Below are 16,266 nucleotides of genomic sequence, written 5' to 3'. Positions count from 1 at the left end.
CTGTCTATGTTTTATTTGTGTATAGTTGTTTGTATGTTGTCTCCTCCATTGAACTGTGAGCTCCGTGAGAGCAGGGACTGTTTTTCCTTTCTTTGTATCCCTAAGGCTTAGCACAATGCCTGGCACTTAGTAGGTGCTTTATTGATCTTTGTGACTTGCCTTGCCTTTACTTTTTATCTCAGATGGACTCACCTTGTTAACTTACGTTGCCATTTCCCTCTTCTTAGTCCATCTTCAGAGGGGGATTCACCATCTTGCTTTACTCATATTTTTTATATTAAATTCTTGGCTTTGTGGTTGTTCAGTCATTCAGTCATGTTTGTCTCTTCGTGACCCCAAATACCATTACACTTCAGATCCTTGTATCCTCCACTGTCTCCCAAAGTCTGTCCAAGCTCATGTTCATTGCTTCCAGGACACTATCTATCCATCTCTTCCTCTGCTGTCTCTTTTTCCTTTAGCTTTCAATCTTTCTCAACATTAGGGTCCCTTCAGATATCATCTATCTTTGAGAGGGTAGTAAGCATCTTCTATAACACTTAATGCTTTTAAATTATCTTGCATTAAAATGTATTTATTATATTGTATAATAATTGGATCATATGTAATTATTTATGTATTATGTACTATAGGATACATAGAATTATTAATTATATAAATACTTGTAATAATATATTAATAACATATTATACAAATTGGGACCAAATGAAGCCCAGACATTCCCTTTAGAAGTGTGCAGAGTCTGGCTGCAACACAAAGCCGCAAACCGGGAAGTGATTTTGGAAGAATGAATAAACAAAAAAGAACTCTCTAAATAAACAGCTATTATGGTGATAGAGACACCCAAGATACAAACACAGAAGATAATGACTGCAAAGCCTAGTAGAAGTCACAGGTGATGGTAGAACAAAGGCAGGTTAGCATTACTCTTCCTACAATCCCCAGGAAAAATGTCATGACCTGGGAGCCACCTAGGACTAAGAAGGGTCTCATGGGTCTATACCAGCAAGATTACTTTGCAACTCACAGGTCTTTAACTTCTGTAGATCCCAGTTCCTACTCCTTCTGCTCCAGAAATCTTAATCTCCCTTTCCCCTTTCTTCTGTACTGCAGGTAATGGAGGAGAGGGGAAGGAAGGTTCCAGATCTTGTAGTATGGGTGCTGGGGTCAGAGAGAGGGTATTACTAGCATCCTAAACTGGAATGTTCTATAGCTCTTCTGTAGAAATGTGGTGGTTAGATGATACAGTAGTGTACTTTGGATATCTCATGGGTTAAATAATGATAATACTATCTAGCCACATGTAGCTTTTTGAGCTTTACAGAGCTCTTTCCTACAATAACCCTGTTAGATAAGGAAATACATACACTATTGCAATTGAGGAAACAGAGGCACAGTGAGGTTGAGTGACTTGCCATGGTCATACAGCCAATAAATATTGGAGTTGAAGTTCAAACCCTCGTCTCTTGACTCCATATGCATTGCTCTTCATTGTACCATGATTATGTTAGCTGCCCAGAACACTTTCTGAGTTCTTCTGAGTTCCAAAAGTGTTTACAGTTTAAAAATTTTTATTGATGTAAACATTGGAGTTATTTCTTCTGAATTTTACTCCAGTCTGTGCGCGCGTGCGCGCATACACACACACACACACACACACTCTTAAATGTCTCATTCCTGCTCCCTGGAGAGTTACTACAAATAAAATAAGCACATGTTAGCTAGCTCCTAAGAGTTTTCTGAAGAATGCTAGACACACTTACCTCTTGTGGTGCTGGTAGTAAATTCAATTAAGACTGAGATTTTTATTGGTTAGATAATTGCATTATTACAGTAACGACTCTATAATTATTTGTAGTAGGAGATTTATGCAATTTAGCTAAAACAGTGCAGGAGAATTGGTATTTACCTTTCCTGTAATAAGTCCTTCAAATATAGGAGGCATTCTTTGCTTCGGAAACATTCTGCTTAGATTTATGCTTATTTTGTACTTAATATCCCTTGTACTTCACACAATAAAGGGATTTGTTGAAATGAACATCAAAGAAAACTATTTAAGGGTGTATAATGGCAAAAAAAAATGTATTTACATTTTCTTTCAAGTGTTAGGCAAAGAGCACTTTGTGAGTGTGTGTATGGGAAACTACAAGGCAGCCTCTCAAAAGCCATTTCTTTCTCAAGAAGGAAAAACTTTTAGCAGGTATGAGGAGAATTCTGGGAAGCCAGATCCTTCCACCAAGTGCTCAGTCTCTCAGGACTCTGAGGCTGACAGTTGCTCACAAATGACTCCTTTCTTGAATGGCAATTAAATTTGCTTGCACAGATAATAGATATGAAACACTTCCTCAGACTCTTTGAATAACTGAAATTTGGTTATAATATAACTGTGCTCAAGTCCTGGCTTTTCTGGTTAGAGTTTGGACCTGGCTAGATGGAGGTGGTCCAGAAAACATAAACGACCAACTAGCAACGAGGTAGTTGGAGCAGTCACCCTTGTTTGTAACCATGGAAGCACCGTCTTCAATGTAGCCCTGATCATTGTAATAGGATTTTTATTTTATTTTCTTTTTTTGCTTATGTTGATATATGACAAAAAAAAAAGTGGGCTAAGGAAGTTTAATGCTGAAATTTAAAACACTGCATTATACTAATGTCTTTTTAAAGTGAAAGATAATTGTCATAACCCAAAGGAAAATAAGAATTATGCTGTAGTTTCTCCTTTCAAGAAAAAGAGGGAGAATTCTCCCCAGTGGAAGGAATGCTGTTGACTTAAAAAAAAATTAACCAAGTATTTTTCCCACTAGTTACCATTTATTTTCTTTTTCCTTTTTCCCTCCCTCCTTTCTCTCCCATGAAAACAAAAACAAACAAACAAATAAAAAACCCAAAGTCCTTGTAAACATATGCATGGTCAAACAAAACACATTCACACTTTGTCCTTTTGCGTGTTGAGTGCATCACTCCTCTGTCTAGAAATGGGTAGCATGTTCTACTAACTTTGGGAGTCAGAGGATCAGGGTTCAAATGTTGGCTCTGATACCTGTGTAATGTTAGGTCAGCTACCAATTTGGACTCTTAGTTTCCTTATGTGTAAAATGAAGGAGTTGGGTTAGGTGGCTTCTGAGGTCGCTTTCAGCCAGGAAGTGTGTCAAGTGTCTGAGGTCGCATTTGAACTCAGGTGCTCCTGACTCCAGGGTCGATGCTCTACTCACTGAGCCACCTTTAAGTATATTTCTTACAACAACCCTCTGAAGTAAGTAGTGAAAATGCTATTTTCTCCATTTTACAGATAAGGAGACTGAAACTCAGAGACCAAGTGACTTGTTTATACTCGGTTGCTAAAGTTGGAACTCCAGCTCTGGCCTCCTGTTTCTTATGGTCCAGTTTTTCTTTTTTTTTTTTTCCACTATAGTTCTGGACTCTTTCTCATGGCAGTTTACTCCTGGGAATTCAGCATTCTTTCTAGGGATAGCATCAATTAGCATTTGATTATCTCTACCAAATTGCCATAATAACCAAGGGCAATTCAGATCTGATGGAATGCTACTGTAGAAAACATAATAAAAACATGAAGTGATTTAATAGGAAACTCATTACCACAGTTACCTACTGAGCTCTTCCCAGGTGGTATTTATGCTATTAAGATCTCTGTAAGTCACTGATTTTCTAGGCTATTCTGACTGTATTTTGGCTCCAACCTGCTAGGATTCAAACTGATTCTTCTGGCTCTAGGCACAGTTCAGGACTCAGTATATCAAAGGAAGTAGATAATTCAACAATAATTTATAATTATTTAGGAAATACAGATAATTCATCTGAGTAGTCTAGGTCACAGAATCATATCTCTTGAGGTAAGTTATTTAGATGATTAAAGCAAAGGCAGAGATTGTTCTTTTGAACCAAATAACTGACTAATTTTCAGCTGTGTAGGCCTGGCTTTGAGGGATATTTTTGTGATTACTTTGGAGTGATAGAATGGCTTATTGGTCTTAGTAGAGAGAACTCCTAACAAGAAATAAATGAGAAAGAGAGAGGAGAGAGAAAGAGAGAGAGGGAGAGAGAGACAGAGAGAGAAGAGACAGAGAGAGAGAGGAGAGAGAGAGAGAGAGAGAGAGAGAGAGAGAGAGAGAGAGAGAGAGAGAGAAGGAGAGAGGGAAGGGGGAGGAGGAGAAGAAGGAGGAGGAGGAGGAGGAGGGGGAGACAGAGAGAGACAAAGAGAGACAGAGACAGAGACAGAGACAAAGAGAGACAGACAGACAGACACACACACACACAGAATGAGAGAGACAGAGAGAGAGAGAGAGAGAGAAAGAGAGAGAGAGGGAGAGAGAGAGGGAGAAAGAGAGAGAGAGAGGGACTGACATGAATAATTCCATTCCAGAATAAGCTTCTGTTTCAAGTGGAAATGGGGAGTCACATCTAACCTTTATGGTTTGCATCCTTTCACCCCAATACTTGTATAAGGACAACCAAGATGTAGAATCTATCCTGACTCATAATTCTAAGGGCTAATAAAAGGCTAGGAGATTAGCCAGTCTGTTTCTCCTCCCTTGAAACACAATGAGCCGCCCCCAAGGTCAGTGGCTGACCAGGTGAGAATCCAGTAATAGTGTTTACGTATGCTATAAGTATTTGTGTGAAATGGATGATACCAGCAGCCCTCTTGTCCCATAAAGATACACTTCTCTATGTGCCGATTGATAACATCTCCTTGCCTGGGTTTGTGAAACACTTACTGCAGTTCTAAGCCATTAAAGCTTAACACTGCATTAAGACTTTTGGGATACCATGTATCCAGGATAAAATCTATTATTCGCTTGTATTCTAAATTGTGATAAAGATTCCCCCCTCTGCCTACCCCCCCTACCATACTGTGCACTTGACTTTTTCTGTGACAGTGAAAAAGACATTAAAGTGCTCTGTGGATCAGTGTTCTCTTTTGCGTGATAGAGATAACAAAGGGCATAGTGCTATAAAGCAGTAAGAGATAGCATGACACAGTGGATAGAGAGCTGGATTTATAGTGTTCTGTCTCTGATACATATTAGCTATGTCACCATGAGCTAGTCAATTAACCTCTTGGTGCCCAAGGCAATTTAGGAGACTAAAAATTACAGTTGCCGATCTGTTTTGGTGGAGGGAGTTTCCACAGAAGAAGTTCCATCTGTGAACTGCTAGTTCCAGACAAAAATAGATAGAGTTTTGCATGCACAGTTTCCTTCTCTTTACTCACTGAGTTGTGAATGTGTAATTGAATCGATGTAGGATGCTGACCCTCCCACAAACATGAATCAACAATTGTTCCATAACCTAGAAGTCTAAAGAGTAACTGAGCACACTGAAAGAATATATTACTTGCCTGGGATTATACCAGTGTATACAATGGGATTATGCCAATATGTGTCAAAGGTGGGACTTAAACTCCAAGACCATCTCTATTCCCTATGTCGACTGCCTCTTGTTGTTCATCCTTTGTTCTCCGAGAGGATTAATGACTTGCAAATGAATTGGATTTATTATCACAGGGAAAGTAGATTCAGTAATTGGTTGGTTTCCAGGAATAACAAATTGTCTTTTCAGGCTGTTTCTTGTACCAGGGTATTCAGTGGAATGGTATGTTTCCAGATAATAAAACAAAGGCTTTTCATCTTTTTTCTCTCTCTCTTTAAACCCCCAGGATTACGATTTTGAAAGGGGATCTGATGAGAAACCTGATGATAGTCAGAACTTTGCCTCACATCGTGGGCCCCAAAGCCTTCCTAGTACCAGAAAAGTCTACGAATTCTACAATGCTCCGATTGTCAAGTTCTGGCTTGACACGGTTGGTCACTGCTCCAAGTCATATTCACAGTAGTCATCAGTGATTACAGAAGTGCTAGTAACAGCATTGTTGGTTTATTACTTTCCTTCAAGAAGAAAGGAATGTGCTGACAAGGGGAGGAAGCCCTTTAAATGTTTGAAATGATGATGCAGAGGATGCTGATAAGTGTAGGGAAGTAAGGGAGAGGAAGGAATAAAACTTTCAGGAATGGAAATATAAGCTTTCTTTCCTATTAGATTTTAGCAGCTCCTGGTCATATCCCATGGCATTGGACCCTATGGACCACCTAAGAGGACTTTACAATTCCTGGAATGCCATGTTTTCTCAATGTGTTTTTAAGAAAATCATGTTGGATTAGATTAATTGGGACCTAGACTGTAGTGGTAGAAGAAAGAACACTGGACTGGATTCATAGGGCTGGTTATGGTAGCTGGATGGCTAAATGGAGAGTGTGCTGGGCCTGGAGTCTAGAAGACGGGAAGTGAAATCCAAGCCTCAGACACTTCCTGGCTGTGTGGTCATGAGGAAGTCACTTAATCTCTGTCTGCCTTAGTTTCCTCGGCTGTAAAATGGGGATAATGATAGCACCATCCTGACAGTGTTGTTGGGAGGCTCAAATGAAATAATATTTGTAAAACACCTAGCTCAGTGCCCTTCATACAGCAGTTGCTTAATGAATGCTTCTTTTTCCCCCTTCCTTCTCCTCTGTGGCACTAAACTAAATTTGACATTGCTCAAGTAATTTACTTTTTCTGGGTCTTGATTTTCTAACTATAAAGGATGGTTGAAATCAATGATTCCTAAGGATGCTTGAGTTTCTAAGGGTTTTTAGGATTCTAAGTCTATGGAAAGAACTTTAAGACTAAAGTATGTGTATGTCATATTTTTTTTCCCATGAAAGCCACCATTTGTTTACATTAATTCTTGAAACTAATTTCTTCCCTGTGTATAGAAGTCAGATATAAATTCTAATTCTATATTTGGCTCAGATTCTTGGAAAAAAGAAATAGAAGGGTAATAGTATTTCTTAGAAAGTCAAAATTTCAATAAACAGTTACAGTTCTATTTTGGATGGTGGAAATGCTGAGAAAAGAGAAATTTTGTAGTTTATAGGTATGCACAGAACCTTTGTCTAATTTGCTTAGTTTTCTAAATCAGCAAAAAGGCAGTGTGTTGCAGTGGGTATGGAGCTTGCCCCCTCAGCAGGAGGTCTTGAGTTCGAGTCCCAGCTGTGCTCCATACTGGCTATTTGACCATAGACTGGTCACTTAATCTCTCAGGGGTCCATGGAACTCTCTAAAATTCTTAAGTAATAGAGAGGTTGCTGACATGCATTGGGAGGACAAGTCCCTCAATAGAAGTTCCCTATACATCAAGGTATGGAAAAAAAAAAAAAGCAATGATATGCTTTTCCTAATAATCATAACAGAACTTAAGCATGCCCAATGAGTACTCTTCCCTTCCCAGTAGTGAACCTGAGAGGACCTATATTTATTCCAGTGCTTCAGACATTGCTCCTAGTATCTTTGGAACATGGGCTTTGGAGACATTTATGAGCCACACACAGAAACTATCAGTCTGCTTGTTGTAGGTTTTGCTAGAGATCTATGCCATGTAACTTGTTCACTCCTTCTATTGAGTAAATGAATCATTGAATGATTTAAAATTACTGCTTCCAAATATCTTTATATTCTATCAAAAAATCAAATTTGCCCTAAGAAGATCAAGGTTTGCTGCCACTGAGAATATTCAAGATTATCTGGTCAACTTCAGGACAATTCCCAAAGAGGAGTTATAAAAATGTTTTGTGTCATGGGAATTTCCTTGGGATAAGGGGATAACCTCCCAGTGTGACTCCCTTGAAAGATAGTACTCCTTTATCTGGGTAAGCTTGGACATGTTTACTTTAAAAATCTGAATGAATAATAGTGATGCCCAACATAAAACATTTATTTGTGCTTTCCAATGATTATCTCATTTTATCCACACAACAATGTTGGAGGTATGTTTTATTAATCCCCATTTTACAGCTGAGAAAACTGAAGCAAACAGAGGTTAAGTGACTTGCCCAAAGTCACACAGTTTGAGGCTGGATTTAAATTTAGGTTTTCTTAATTCCTGGCCCAGGCCTCTATTCAATGTACCACCTAATTGCCTATGAATGAAATGAATAGAAAACATGTATTAAGTACCTATCAAGCACTGTGCTAAGTTTTGAGGATAATAAGACCGAATTGAAGGCAGTCTACACCCTTATGGATCTTCCATTGTAATGGGGGAGACAACACATATAGGAATGTGGCATTCAGGGAGGGATGTTTTGATTTAGAAAGTTATAGGGATGGTGAATAGAACTATAGGGGAGTAAATTAGTACACCCTTTCCAAGAGTAATGATGTAATTGATTTGATAATGGAGGAGGGGAAATGGGAAGAAAGGAAGAGAAGGGGAAGAAAGAGTGTGGCAGTATGGAAGCTAATGAGGAGGTGGACAAGGAGTGAAATGCTATTACTTTATAATCATACCTTGCCTGCCTTGGAAACACAGTATATTGTCTGAAAAAAAATATATGCACACACATATATGCATGTATATATATGTGTATATATATATATGTGTGTGTGTGTGTGTATATATATATATATATATATATATATATATATATATATATATATATATATATATATATATATATATATATATATTAGATTATGGCTATGGAGTTGTTTAGACACATTTCAAAATAAGGAAAGGTCAGATTTGGAAAGAAAAGAACTATATTGGCATCTCTGTAATGGGTATAATAAAACAGGGAATATACTAACTTTAGAAAGCAATCCTAGTTAATACGGTGTTACTTGGGAATTAAAAAAAATAAAGACTGGAAAGAAGACTACTTGTAAATAGATGCTAAAGTAAAGTACGTAGTTGAGAGGAAGTGTGGTGTGGTGGCTAGGGAACTGGATTTGGAGTGAGGAAGACCTGCCTCACTGAAACCTATATAAGTCATTTAAAATCTCCATGTCTTAGTTTCCTCGTCTGTAAAATGAAGGAGGATGAACTCGATGCTTTCTATAGGCCCATCCAGTTCTAAATCAATGATAGCAATTAAATCAATTTTTAAAAAAATTTTCTGATTTCAATAATTTAAATAATTGGCTTTAAGAATCAGAATAAATAATTTTAAGATAGATGTTTTAAAAAGCATGCAAAATAGGCAGTCAAAATTAGGATAGCTTGGTAGAAGATAGCTAACAGGGACTGTTGAACTTGGAAATATTATGGTAAAGAATACCCAAGACTAATGCCTATCAGGCTTATACATTTCATTTTTTGCAGTTTGTTTGTTTGGTCCAGTGTCTAGAATATGTGTCTGAAGGTGGTGGCAGTGATGGTGTTTGAACCTCAAAGAAAGGCCCAGGACCATTGAACTACTCACTGACACTGTTTTGAGGAAGCCAATGGTGACTGCCACTTAGCTCAATTCCAGCCTTGTCAGTGCTCCTTCCTCGTTTACCCAGGGGACTTCCACTGAGACTTTGACGTTGAAGACTAAATGGCGCTGGTGGTGGTGGTGGGGGCAGCTAGAGTGCTTTGAACCTTACCTTCAGTTACTGTCTTTATCCAAAACTCAGGATCCTCCAGTTTCATCATGTACATATGAATTTTAATCTTAAGGAATTGATAAAACAGCAAATTAATTTGCTAGAAGATCCTCAAAGGGAACCTTCACATTTTACAACTTAAAGTAATATACCAGATTTAACTCTTCCCCTCAGTTCTTAAGTGAATACAGCTGATAGTCATACAGTACTTGAAGGTTCACAAAATACTCTGCGTAACTTATCTCAATTAATTTCATTAACTTTGTATTACTTAGGATCAGAATGATGCTTGCCACTTAATCAGATGATAGCTTTCTATTTAGAAGTTCAATGACTTTTCTAAGGTCATACAACTAATAATTGTTAGAGCTGGAACTTGACCCCAGATTTCCTGATTCCAAGGCCAGTATGCTCTTTCTTCCTCTTCCATTTGTCTTTCTTTACCAAGATAGCTATTTATGTTTTTAAATATGAGATGATTCTTGATTCTAATGTTATTTAAAGGTGTTCCAGCTCGGTCTGCTTTTCTAATTCTATTATGAGCTCACTGATCCCTGTGGTATGTGTGTATCTCTCTTCCATAGATGGCATACTTGGCATTTCTCATGCTTTTCACGTATACCGTACTGGTGGAGATGCAGCCTCAGCCCACAGTGCAAGAGTGGCTTGTTATTATCTACATTTTCACAACTGCCATTGAGAAAGTCAGGGAGGTGAGTTCTTACATTTCACCCCTTTCTATAAACCCTTGTTTTGGTGGAGGAAATCAACCCTTTTTAAAGGAAAATAGGACACACACACACACACACACACACACACACACACACACACACACGTGTGTGTGTGTGTGTGTATGTGTATCTGTATGTATGTATATCTGTCTGCCTAGGAAGGGAGCACCTACTATATACTGTGCTAAGCACTTTTAGAAATATTATCTCGTTTGGTCCTTACAGCAACCCTTTGAGATAGGTACTATTATTATGCTTGTTTTGCAATTGAGGAAACTGAGGCAAATGGGCTAAGTGAGTGACCCAAGGTCACATGGCCATTAGCTGTTGACCAGATTTGAACTTCAGTCTTTCTAATTCTAGGCCCATCACTCTGTTTACTGTGTTACCTAGCTGCCCCATTAATGAAATGAAAGTGCTTAACTTGATTTCTTTTAATTTTTAATATTTAAAATGCTTTTTTGGTTTTTATATTACCAAAATTTCCCCTAGTATCTCTCCTCTCTCTCCAGAAAGTCATCCAATTATAATGAATAGTATTTTAAAGACAAAAAAAGAAAAAAAAATCAGCAAAACTCTTGAATACACTAAAAAAGACTGAAAGAATGTGCACTGTACCACACCCATGGACCTCTCACTTCTGCTGAGGAATGGGATGTAGGCTTCTTCCCAGTCTGATTTCTCACCTGTGGTGGCTACTATATATGAAGGGTGGCTTCTTAGGGGAGGAATCACTGACAGGATAAAATCCCCTCATCTTTAGCTGATTGTTCCAGCTCCTCGTTATTCTTAGGGAATTCTAAGGTCATTGTCTTCTACAGAAATTTCTTATTATCTTTCCCATTCACGGTCTTTGGGGGACAGGGAGGAAGATTGCTTCTTCCATTTGACATCATTGAACTACTAATAAACCTATCTGCTATTTGTGACTGCCTACACACATTGTCCCTTTGATGCCAATTGTTACAGCCTACCATTACCTGACTTCTCTTCTATTTGTCTCTTCTCTGTTTCATCTCATCAATGCTTCTGAAGTGGCAGAAGTTAGGCAGTGTGTGAGTTCATTTATGGCTTTCCAAAGGTTATCCCAACATACCTTATTGACTGAAACTAAAATTCCCCCCAGGGTACTTTTTACAGAAACAAAACAAATATTCCTTTCTAGCTAAAAAAAAATATTTTCAGTTCCAGATTCTTTCTCTCCCTCTACTCCAGCACCCATTGTGAAAAGGCAAGAAATACAATACCCTTTATATGTATGAAGTCATGCAAAATATATTTCCACATTAGCCATTCAATTTGCCTTTTAAAAAAAAATGGTGTTTTCCTGACAAGCTTACAACATGCAATTACCATCAGACACAATGATGTACTTTTATAGGTTTCAGGAAACATGTTTCTAGGTCTTAAATGTCACATGGAGTCACTTTCATTTATTTCTTCCTGCAGACAACTTGTTCAGTATTACTAAGTAAATATATTTTTAATATTATAGATATATTGTTTGTTATTGGCTGTACTGGAACTTACTATCTCTTTTGGGAAATAAGACAGAGGGAGGGATCATGTCTATGCTGTCATCTTCAAGGCTTTGGGGAAAATAATTTTATTACAGTCTCATTTCACCATTTGTTAGACATTATATCATTCAGGTAAAATTTCATGGTGAATGCCATTATAATAAAGTGTTTGTTATAATAATAAAGCTCATTCTATGGAGCAGCAGATGGCCTATAACAATAGTACATGGTTGATTTGGTTATGATAAATGATCAGCTATAATAACCTAGTATGACAGATGTGTTTTCTAGTACTGGTTCTAATGAGAGTCCTGATCTATAACAAAAGTCATTGATTGTTTGTGGTTTACTAATTATTTCCTATTCACTGATACACTAGGAAAGTTAAATTAAAATTGATGTTATAGCATCAGTTTTATAAGTTGAGCACTTTTGGAGACGTTTAAAAGCTGATGAAATGACCAGAATCAGGAGACCACTTTGTGTACTAACAACATTATAACCACAAACAGCATTGAAAATTGGAAGAACTCTGATTAATGCTATGATCATTTCATGATTCTAGAGCATTGTGGATGAAACATACTGTCTATCTCCTGGCAGAATGGTAATGGAGTCAGGGTGCAGAACGATGCATAATTTTTTTTGGACACAGCTAATGAGAGAATTTATTTTGCTTAACTTTGCAGTTGTTACAAGGAATTTTTTTTCCCTAAGGTGGGAGGAAAAGGAAGGACAGAAAATAGATTTCTATTAATTAAAAAACAATTACAGTGAGGATGATTTGTAACTCATTCATTGCCATATTTAACAAAGACTTATTGCTTACCTTGTTACTAGGTCCTAGTATATTTAAAGCAGTATCCTAGGACTTTAAGAGGATATGAATGTATATAATGGTTCTGTGTTCAAGGAGCTTATAGTTTCAAAAGGGGGATCAAACACACGTTGAATTGAGCATAATGTAGGGAATAAGATAAATACCAATAATATGCTAGGAGAGCTACAAAGAAGCAGATATCATTTCTGGCTTCTAAGTCATGGAAGCCTCCTTGAAGAGGTAATATTTGGGTAGGGCACTGCCCTTGTGGGTAGTATTTCACCAGAGAGAAATGGGAGTGGAAAGAGCAGTCCAGACGATCATGTCATGATGGAAGGTGTAAAGATAGAAAAACCTGAGATGCGTTCATGGAACAACAAGGATTCCATTTGTCTAGAGCAGGGTATATGAAGCTGCATAACATGAGATAAGACTGGTGCCAAATGGTGAAGGTCTTGAATATGAAGCTAAAAAGTGGAGACTTACTTTTTGTAGGCAGCGGCTTGTCCCTAATGTTTCATGAGCCAGGGAAGTGACGTGATGGGAAGATTAAGCCTGCAGTAGTGAGTGGGATGGAATGCAGATGGGTAGAATGTTAGGAGGTTATTGTAATAAGACTAGGTGAAGGATGATGGGATCTTGTTTTAGAATTGATAGTCTTGGTAAGCAAGAGAGACCATATGTTTATATGAGACCTTCCGGAAGGAGGAGAAAATGAGTGTATCAATAGAAATTTTAAGGTTTGGAAGGGAGACTTTGATCACCGTAGTAATCACAGTGAAATAAAAGGTAATGTCTTCTGTTGAGTTTGAGAGGCATGGATGAGGGTAGTCTTGAGAGCTTGAGGAGAATAGAAAAAGACTGAAATAGTTACTGTGGGGAATGTGACAGGACTTCCTCAGTGAATAATGCCTCCTTGATATGGCAATTCTCGATAGTTATGTTATCATGGGTACAGAACCCACTTTACCCTTCCCCCCAAAAAAGTAAGGGACCAAGTGAGGTTCAATAGTATGAATTTGTGGTTTTTGAATTAAATTTTTATCTTTTTAATTATTGAAAAATCAACTTCTCTCCCTCTTATCCTCTCCCCTTGAGAAAAAAAAAAGAGAGAAACAAGCCCCCTGTTACCAAGCAAAATAAATTCCTCCATTGGTCATATTAAAAAAAAAAGTCTGTACTCTGAGGCCATTACTCTTCTATCATGAGGTGGGTAGCATGCTTTGTTGTGAGTCATTGCATTGATTAGATTTTGGAAGTTTTTCAAAATTGATTGTCTCTACAATAATGTTATTGAATAAATTGTTCTCCTAGTTCTGCTCACTTAACTCTGCAGGAGTTGATACAAGTCTTTCTGGGTTTTTTGTTTTTTGTTTTTTTTTTTTGAAATTGTCTCCATTATTTCTTGTAGCATGATAGAATACTTTATTGTCATTCCCTATTTGATGAGCATTGCCTCCCTTTCAAATTCTTTGCCTAGAGCTACTATAAATATTTTTGTCCATATAAGTCCTTTTTTCTTTTATCTTTTAAATGTAGAACTTGCTATTGGTGTTGCGGGATCAGTGAGTACGCACAATTTAATATAATAACTTTTGCATAGTTTCAAAATATGATCTCAACGAAGTGGGTTTCTCCAGCAGGCAACCTGAGACTAGGAACAGGGAAAAAAAAAGATAATGGGAGGAATCTTAGGATTAAAGATTGTGATGATGGGCCAGGGAAAAATTCAAAGGAGCTAACAATGGAATTCAGATTGGGTATGGAGATACATAAAGCCAAGGGAGGAACTGGTAGAGTAATGAGAGGCCCTAGAATTGAAGGTCGAATGTAAAGTGTTTCGGTAGGAGAGAACTGATTATGATCAGAGATGTGGTATTTCTGAGCTTTTTGAAACTTTTGGTCTGTTTTAGTTAGATACCAATAAGCATGAAATAGCAAAAACCCCTCTCTCTACCTCAAGCCTCCTAGTCATCTCTGCCTTTAAAGCCTATCTAATGTTCTATGTTCAGAGCATTTCTTTTCCCATAATAATTACTACTGAGAACAGATGAGATTCTTTTCACTTACAATCCCTGTAGGTTGAGAATGAGGTTTCTAAAAACGTAGTCATATTATAACAAAATTCTTTCAAGCTTAAAAAGAGTGTATACCTCTTTAAAAAATGCACAGAAGAGAACCAAAGGAAGTTCAGAAGGAAACACAGACAAGAAGGACAGCTTTGAAAATAGCATTTTGAATGTGTCATACACTTAAAACCAAAACAAAACATGATCCTAACAGAGATTCTTAAGTTCATGTATAATTCTCTTTTTCTGTCTGACTTTGTTTATGGAAACATTTTTTTTTCTTTTTGGTGGTAAGTTCAGAGTTTTTTTTTTTAAATGCTTTTAAGTCTACCACAGAATTTAACTTATGTTAAGTGAATGCGAATATTTCTTCTCTGTTGCTTTTTGTTGCTTTAGAGTCAGTGGCAGTTAGAAAAGCTCCATGTTTTTGATGACATATTCACAAAATTTTTTGCCAAACCATTTATCATCGTTGCTACTTTCAGCAATATCAAAACACATTTATTGAACCTTTGCTACAGGCAAGTTCCCATCTGATATATGGTCCATACATTGAGATTAATTTTGGCCCCTAAAATACCTGGGAGATGGGATGGGTGATTAGTATAGCAGAGCAGAAGGAGTGCAGGAGTCAGAGAATCAGACCTGGGTTCACATCCCAATTCTGCTATTTTTAAACATATGACTTCAACAATTCGGTTCTCGGCCTCATTTTCTTTCCAGCTGTAAAACGAGAGGGTTAGACTAGAGGACTAGGGAGTTCCCTTCCAGCTGGTGAATCTGTGATCCTAGGATCTCATGATCGATGTTAAGTAGTTCCAATAACATTTCCCATCTCTTTTCCCTCTCTAGATATTTATTTCAGAACCAGGGAAGTTCATCCAAAAGGTGAAGGTGTGGATTAATGAATACTGGAACTTAATAGAAAGTATTGCCATCAGCCTGTTCACAGTTGGTTTTGGCCTTCGGTTGGCTGATCCTGCCACGCAAATAGCTGGAAGGTTAATTTACTGCATCGATATCATATTCTGGTACTCACGACTCTTGGACTTCCTTGCTGTGAATCAACATGCTGGTCCATATTTAACCATGATTGGGAAGATGGTGAGTATTATCTGGCCATAGTCAGGGATTTTTCTTCATAAAAGATTTTTTTCAATTAATTAAAAAGTATTATTTTCTCTCCTTTCCACCTCCTTCTATTGTTAAAAAAAAAAAAGAAAAACAAAACAAAACCCTTGAAACAAATATGCATGGTAAGCAAAACAAGTTCCAACATGTCCAAAAATGTATATCTTATTCTGTATCTTGGAATCACGCCTCCTTTCTTCTTTACCAAATGTCCTGATAAATTTCTTTCTAAAATTATTTCAGATTTGGGGGTTTATTCTCATGAATGACAACCACTCTATTGGTGCAATGACCAACCATGATTCCAGAGGACCAGTGATGAAGGGTTGCCCACCTCCTGAAAAAGAAGTGGTTACACTTGTTTTATTTGTACAAAATAACCTTCATTAACCTTCATCACTGGTGTGACTCCCTCCCCTCCAGGCTCTGGAAGGTTTATGTTATGTAGAATTTAAACAAGGATGCCTGCATGTGAACCACATGGTTAATTTGACCAAACCATAAAGGAGACCATAATACAGTTTTAGGTGGACCCATTGCATACCCTGGGTGTGGTAACCCAAAGCAAG

At 37.5% G+C, this 16,266-nt stretch overlaps 1 protein-coding gene across 1 annotated transcript in view; it reads left to right on the top strand.

Moving 5' to 3' along the window:
- Positions 1–16,266, top strand: part of TRPM6 (transient receptor potential cation channel subfamily M member 6) — a 167,083-nt gene that overhangs the window by 83,661 nt on the left and 67,156 nt on the right. Inside the window, exons 20-22 of the mRNA XM_036748486.1 lie at positions 5,678–5,821; positions 10,011–10,139; positions 15,419–15,670. Of these exons, the coding sequence (XP_036604381.1) occupies positions 5,678–5,821; positions 10,011–10,139; positions 15,419–15,670 (525 nt within the window). The remainder of the gene's footprint in view (positions 1–5,677; positions 5,822–10,010; positions 10,140–15,418; positions 15,671–16,266) is intronic.

This window comes from Trichosurus vulpecula, chromosome 1 (genome assembly GCF_011100635.1).
Source record: "Trichosurus vulpecula isolate mTriVul1 chromosome 1, mTriVul1.pri, whole genome shotgun sequence".
NCBI lineage: Eukaryota > Metazoa > Chordata > Mammalia > Diprotodontia > Phalangeridae > Trichosurus > Trichosurus vulpecula.
Note: the sequence above shows the minus strand (reverse complement) of the source record. Positions and strands in the feature narration are given on the sequence as shown.